We start from the raw sequence: 7,579 nt of genomic DNA, 5'->3' as shown, positions 1-7,579 counted from the left end.
CTGAGCTGCAGCCCCCCTCGCCGATCCAGCCTCTCAGCGCCCAGGCTTGGCCCTGCCTCGCCGAGGCACCTCATTCCCTCGCCCAAGCGAGCCCTCGCCGCGTGCCAAGGCTCTCGCCCGTGTGTAACCCAAGCTTCACCCTATTTTAGTCTCTTTTGCTCCAGTTAAAGATTGCCACGTGTCCCGGATGCAGTGTTAAAGAAGCTATTGGCGTGTTTTATTTTTGGATATAAAAGGGCGAGGCTTCTCAATTCTAGGGTTATCGATCATTCATTCTTCCGCTCTCCAAAAAGCGGCAGTTCCATTTCTAGACGCAGTTCATAGTTAGGGTTTCCTGTTTTCTTAGTTAGGGTTATTTTGCGTTGAGAATTTATCCTTACGCCTAGATAATTCGTAGCTAGAGATTTATTTTCAGGATCGGCTTTACTGTAAGTGATTTTATTCTTGTCTAGATAATTAATGTTTACTGAAATGGTTTATGATTGAATTAATGCTCTTAGTTTAAAACCTTAGATAATCTTACGCCGTTTAATCTGTGCCTAGATAATTTATATGCTTTCTATAAATTCTGCATTAGATAATTTTACATGCTTATTTATTTCATGCCTAGGTAAATTTACAGAGCTTATTTAATTTCTGTTTTAGTTTAAGAGTGTGCCAGCGTGAATCTGATTAGAGTGTTTAGGATTTATTGCTTTTTGTGTGCGACACGATTAGGTGCCCTGTTGAATCTTCCTTGAGAGACGACTTGGGTTAGCTTGCCCACTGCAATTGACCTCGTACGATTGCCAGTCAATTCACTAGTGTTTGAGTTGAGTCAAACCACATAGAACATGCAAGAACAAGAACTTCATAAAAAAGGTGATGTTCATATCTGCAGTGTGCCGGCCACTATTTGCTGCAGATGGCAGCATTATATTTGATGGGAAGATAGGCATATTCCCATTTACAGAGATGGTGGCAGCAAAAAGATCAAGTAAGAACAGGGTGGCTGGAACTCTAGAGCAAAAGCCCATAGAAAGTGTGAGCAAACCAGTTATGAGAGACTTTTTCATCAACAAGGTAATGCCTATATGCATCAATTAGTGAATGCAGATTGTCAACATCAAAGAACTGACCATTTGCATGCTTTTTTTTATGTAAAACAACAGATTGTGCCTGCCATCATAACCAAGTGGCCCTCTTTTGCAAGCAAAGATGTGTTTATTCAACAAGATAATGCAAGACCACATATTTGCAATGATGACTTGGAGTTTAGAGAGGCTGCCACACGTGATGGTTTCAATATCAACATTGTGAATCAACCTCCAAACTCACCCGACACCAATATCAATGACCTTGGGTTTTTTAGGGCCATTCAAAGCCTACAAACTGAAATTGCATGCAGTGATGTTGATGATTTAGTGAATGCAGTGCATAAAGCTTATGAAGACCTAGATCCAATGGCTTTAAACTGTGTTTTCTTAAGCTTACAAGGTTGCATGTTGGAGATCATGAAGGTGAAGGGCAATAACTGTTATAAGCTGCCACATATGAAGAAAGGGGCATTGATTAGACAAGATTTGCTTCCAACAAGTTTGGAAGTCCCCCATGAACTTGTCACACAAAGCATGAAGTATTTGAAAGATCAAGGTGCAGAGGAAGGACTAGAAGAGCTAATGGATAGATTAGGCATTAATGAAGCAAATATGGATGGCATTGAAGAACTTTTCAATGCCATGATGTTGCTTGATTAAAGCTATCATCTAGAAGGGTTTTTGTGCAGTTTTTGTAAAGGCCAAACTGAAGGTATAGTGCAGTTTAGCATCTGCAAGACCAAAATGTTTTTTGTGCAGTTTTTTGTAAAGGCCTACATGAAGATATAGTGCAGTTTAGAATCTGTAGTAGGGCACATAGATAGGCTTATTTTTTGTAAAGGCCTACATGAAGATATAGTGCATTAATGAATGTGGCAGCCAACTACACACCCAACAATTAAGATGGCAGCCAACTACACACCCAACAATTAAGATGGCAGCCAACTACACATCACAACAATTAAGATGGCAGCCAACTACACACCCAACAACTAAGATGGCAGCCAACTACACATCACAACAATTAAGATGGCAGCCAACTACACACCCAACAATTAAGATGGCAGCCAACTACACATCACAACGTAAGCACACGAACACACAAAGCACAGACAGCACATTTAACCATCATAGTGGCAAAATCAGAGCATGTTTATATCATTTCAGATCCAATTGCCAACCAACAAACCCTAGTGCTCTTGCATGCAGCCACCAAGAATTGGGAATCACCCAAGCACAAAATAGATCAGGGGAAACAGAATGGGAATCACCCAAGCACAAAATTAATCAGGGAAAATAGATTTGGGAATCACCCGAAACAGAATTGGGAACATATTTGGGAATCACCCAAGCACAAATAATCATGAACATATTTGGGAATCACCCAAAATTAATCAGGGAAAACAGATTTGGGAATCACCCAAGCAGAAATAAGCATGAGCCCAAGGAAAGATCTCACCGGAAACAGAATTGGGAACATATGTGCGAGCATCCGTAGGTGGGCTTTGGATGCAGTGGGCCACCACTCGTTCGGTTCCTCCAAGATCGCCTCCAATTCCTCCGAGTTCGCCTCCAATTCCTCCGAGATCGCCAGACCTCTAGGGTTTTCCTCGCTCAGAAAGTCAGATCCCCAAGCTTCATGACAGAGAAGGTCGAAATCCCCGAGTTCGCCAGACCTCATTCTCGTTTTCATCCTTGCGGGCCGTCGGATGATCGGAGGTCGAAACGGAGGAGAAGGAGTATCAGGTACCTCATACTCTCGGACGCCCTCGCTCTCTGACGCGCCACCACCACGCTCCTCAGGCGACGCCGGCAACGTCTCCGACAGGGAGAAAGGGAAAAACACGGGCGGTGGATCACCCCACAACGACAGAGAATCTTCGGTGTCGGGAATGACTTCGTCGCTCAGATATTCCTTCCAACCATACGAAGGGTTCATCACGGCGGAGGAGAAGAACGGAGAAAGGCGGCGGACTCAAAGAATGGAGGAAGACGACGAGCCTTAGGGTTTTCCCACAGAAGCGGGCGGCGCTTGATTTCAGAGAGAGGGGACGAAGATAGAGATAGAGAGAGAGAGAGTGAGAGTGAGAGATAGATAGGCAATAGATAGGGAGAGAGAGAGAATTGTTAATTCAACTAATTGTATCTTAATTTTTGCCAAAAAGGGAAAGGAGACTTGAATATTGGGACGGCCCAAAAAGGAATAGGAGACTTGAATATTGGGACGGAGGGAGTATTTAAAAATAAAAAATAAATTATTTATTCTAAAATTTGAATCTATTTGTAAATATAGACTTTGAAAAATTAAAAACTCATAACATTTTTTTTTCATTAAGTAACAGTTATATAAAATCTGAAAAGATTATTAAAAACCTAAATACGAAAAATTGATTAATTATAAAAGTGAAACAAAACATTATTAAAAACCTAAATACCAAACATTATTATAAAAGTGAAACAAAATATTATTAAAATCTGAAAACATTATTAAAAACCTAAATACCAAACATTATTAATATTTTATTATATATTTATATTTTATAATATAATTAATTTTCTAATTTTAACCCTAAACCCTAACACATCTGAAACTCAACTCCTCCTTATTCCTACCCGCGCCGCTCTTCTCACTCTCAGCCTCTCATTCGTCCCTCCCTTCCGTCCAGCGCCGCGCCGTGCCGTCGTCCACCCGTCGTCGCCGTGTCGTCCGCCTGTCGCGGACTACCCAGGCTGGGCCGGGCGTCTCCCCTTCCGCGACGCGACAGCCCAGGCGACTACCCCCTTCTCGGTTCCAGTTTCTAGCGGCGAGAAGAAGGCCCCCTTCCGGCGGCAGCCCAGGCGACAGGCGTCGTCCTTGGAGGCGGAGGCGACTACCCCCTTCCGGCTTCCAGTTTCCAGCGGCGACTACCCCCTACCCGACTTCCCCTTCCGGCGCGGCTGCCGGCCTGTACCCTAGGTGTGGGGAGGAGTAAACAGATCGAAATTGGTGTTAAGCCGAAAGCTTTTCCTCAGATTGAAAAATTGAATTATTGAATAGTTTTATTTTTTACTTTTGTTTTTTCTGGATTACTTCTGTGGATTCTGATGAATTTTCGAACTTCAATTCTGCTAATTGACTTTGGACTCTTGCCACACTTATCCTTGTAACTGCAGGCTTGATCTATATTAACTGATGAAACTAGATGAAACTTGTGTGCAATTTTCCCCAATTAAGTGAAACGTTTTGCTTCTGCCTTGAATCAGGTGCCTTCTCTCTTGAAGCCTGCAGTTACATTTGCTTCTGAACAAAGGGAAACTATTACATTTGCTGATGTTGCTGGTGTTGACGAGGCAAAAGAGGAGCTGGAAGAGATTGTGGTATGTTAGACTTTCCATAAAATTCTAATCTTTTGCAAATTATATTAATCCAGTATGTTTCCACTTTGGCATTTTAGTCTTGTAGTGAGGACTCACATGATTCATTGTTAGTGATTCTTGGTTATATTTGTGAGTGCTACTGAGTTTCTTGTTGAATTAAGTTGAGTTCCAACATAATAGAAACCTGCTTTCTATCTTTCGAAAATAATATTTTTGAAATCTAATGTTTGGTTTACGTGCCCGTTTGTACCTTTGCCTTTTTCCGCTATTTTATATATAGGTTGATAAACAAATCAGGTCTCTAACTAGTATTCGGTTCATTAGATCTTCTTGTTAATAAGTTCCAATACAGTCGATCGAAGAAGAAAGCGGCGACAATGGAGATGCGAAATAAAATAAGTGGAGACGATGGAGATGGTCTCCTATACATATCAGAGATTCGTCTTTATAGGTATGATTTCAAGTATTACTAATTTGGAATGATTTTGTGGATTTTATATAAATCTGTACTTTTTCAAATGAGAAACATCGTGTGTAGCCTTAGTTGTTCACTATTATTTATTTTCTTATTTAAATCAAACTCTCTGCTGATGAATCTAGCAATTATTAGTTTCCCATGCTGTGTGATCTTTCTAGGCATATATTTGATCCAAGATCAGTGGTTAGTAATTCTGCACTTGTGGTTTTATTCAATTTGTCTGGTCTTTTGGCTTTTATATATATTTCTTTAACTTTAGTTTTTCTGTGTCGATTCCAGCCTGTGTAGACTGCAAACGCTGGTTACGATAAGTATTGGATGCATTTTTTAGTGTTGGAGCTGGTTTAATTTGTTGTAGTAAGTCCGTTTACGTTATATAGGGTATTATTAACAACTCATGATTGCAGTACCTCGACGAGAACAAGAAATTGATATTGGCTATTTTGGATAATCAAAATCTAAGCAAACTCGCTGAATGTGCCCAGTAAGTTCTGCTTCTTACATACTGCAAATCATGCTTACTTTATACACACGAGTAATTTCTACATAGCACGAAGACGATCATTGTCTTTGTTCTTATCGATTTTCTTTCCAATATATGTTTATTTCAAAGTTACTCCCATGAAATGTGTAACTCGAGCTATATTTTTTTTGATTTATAGTGGTTTAGTTTCTGTGATTGCTTTTGATTTTTATTTTTTATTTAGATTCTTTGAATTGAGAAAGTGAGTGATTGGACCTGTGAAGCCATGGCTCTGGTAAGTGTACTGTTGCTCTCTTTGACAGCCTGAACTAAAAAAAATGTAGAAACCAAGTACTTAATTCTTTAATTAAATACTTTAGATATTTTTTTTCTAGCATCATTAGTTTTTCCTTCTAGTGCTAGGTAATTTCCCTTTTTTCTAACATCACTGTTGGTTATGACTCTTGGATTTATGATTTTCAGTCATATGGTGAACTTGATCTAAACAAGGCGGCTGACACTTTGCAGGTGATTAAACTTGAGCTAGAAGAATTCTGCATTTGACATGATTATAAATATTGGTATCACATATACTGCAGAATTCATCTTATAATCAGTTCTCTCATTATTATTTTGTAATGGTTGTGATTACTTAATGAATTTAGATGTTTATTTTCCACCATTGATGTTTCTATGGAGATGTAAGTTTTTTAGAAATGTGTTTTTATAGCAGTTGCAAGAATTGCTTAATTTTATCATGTCTCATTTTTTTGTTTATTTCTGTGCAGCTGTATATTTCTCAACCCCAACTGGACTCAGCTTCAGAAGGTATTCTTCACTCTGCGGTCGCGAGCAGCTCAACAGTTATATAGTTGAAGGATAAGATACAAGATTACAGAGTTTATAGAGAGGTGCTGGTTTTAGAAGGCAACGGAAGCCCTAGTTTTTTTTTTTTTTTTTTTTGAGTTGGGCTCAAAACATTATGTATGAATGTTTTGTGATATATACAATATATGTTATTGATGGTTTTATCATTTTGTTGTTTTAAGTTTATTTATTCATTTTTTTAGATAAATAACAGAAAAATTGAGAAAAAGTATTAAAAATATGCTAAAAACTATAGTTGGCATACATAACGGTAAAGAACTGTTATGTGTTATGACAAAGATAACGGTTAAAACCGTTATGTATAATACTATAGATAACGGATATAAAACGTTATTTATATATAAACAATCGTTATGTATATATGTATACATAACGGTGAAGTTTAACTTTCTTGACGGGTTGGAACCGTTATGTATAATTATTTAGATAATGGATTTTGAGCGTTATATATTTATGAAAAACCGTTATGTATAATAGAATAGATAACGCTTAAATCTCCGTTATGTATGAACTCCACATACATTACACCACTATATATTACGGCAGTTTTCACACATAGATAACGGATAAAATCCGTTATCTATGAGCGAATTTGTAGTAGTGGATTTGAGTGGCTAACAAAGTAACTGAATCACAATTTGTGGTGGCAGCAACATTCTCCAAATATACCCTCTCGGCTGGCCATTGATAGCATGTAGTGCCCATGCTATAAAAAATCTCCATAGCTGCTCATGCATTACCTGGAAGAACTCCAGAACCAAAAAATAAGAACCAAGAGAAAAATAAAAATAATAAAAATAAAAAAAACAAAAAATAAAAATCCAGATTAGTATCAAATAATTAACAGATAGTACTGATAAAAATCAGTCCCCGACAACGGCGCCAAAAACTTGTTCGCTAATTTTATTTGACACGCTGCAAGTGTACGGTTGCAATTGTGTACAGTAGCAAGCAATGTCGTATTCCACAGAGACTAATTATTATCAATGCCTATCATAGATTATTCTACTCTATCTGGACAAACAAAATTACGAGTTTTTGTTGTAAAGAACAAAATAAATAAACAGTAGGAAAGAAAATAAATCAAGCTGCGAAACAGAGAAATAGATAAGAGAATATTTCCCAAGGCAAAGGTTTCAACAGATTCTCCTAACTAATATGTTCAATTCAATTAATAAGATGATTCCTAAGGCAATCTCTAAGCTAGTTCATACCCACTCCCGTGGCATACAAACCGTTGATTACATGCAAGGCTACCATCCCTGGATCACACTTCTAACATGTAACTCCTAAAAGTTCCTAGGATTAATGCCCTCA

At 38.3% G+C, this 7,579-nt stretch overlaps 1 protein-coding gene and 1 long non-coding RNA gene across 5 annotated transcripts; both read left to right on the top strand.

Annotated features, from left to right (window-relative positions):
- Positions 1 to 864: 864 nt before the first annotated feature.
- LOC130994318 (uncharacterized) lies at positions 865 to 1,736 on the top strand. The gene is made up of 2 exons (XM_057919364.1): positions 865 to 1,062; positions 1,152 to 1,736. Exons 1-2 carry the CDS (start codon positions 865 to 867, stop codon positions 1,734 to 1,736), a joined length of 783 nt encoding a protein of 260 aa, XP_057775347.1.
- A 1,898-nt stretch (positions 1,737 to 3,634) lies between these two features.
- On the top strand, positions 3,635 to 6,405 carry LOC130994585 (uncharacterized). 4 transcript variants are annotated; one of them, XR_009091810.1, is made up of 7 exons: positions 3,636 to 4,032; positions 4,320 to 4,433; positions 4,786 to 4,884; positions 5,319 to 5,395; positions 5,619 to 5,669; positions 5,858 to 5,902; positions 6,163 to 6,405. It is a non-coding gene; the product is annotated as an uncharacterized LOC130994585 (long non-coding RNA). The 4 variants fall into 4 exon arrangements; XR_009091812.1 differs by having other exon boundaries at positions 3,635 to 4,433; positions 4,758 to 4,884; XR_009091809.1 differs by having other exon boundaries at positions 3,636 to 4,433.
- Positions 6,406 to 7,579: the final 1,174 nt, after the last annotated feature.

The sequence above is a fragment of the Salvia miltiorrhiza genome, chromosome 7, assembly GCF_028751815.1.
Source record: "Salvia miltiorrhiza cultivar Shanhuang (shh) chromosome 7, IMPLAD_Smil_shh, whole genome shotgun sequence".
Lineage (NCBI taxonomy): Eukaryota > Viridiplantae > Streptophyta > Magnoliopsida > Lamiales > Lamiaceae > Salvia > Salvia miltiorrhiza.
Note: the sequence above shows the minus strand (reverse complement) of the source record. Positions and strands in the feature narration are given on the sequence as shown.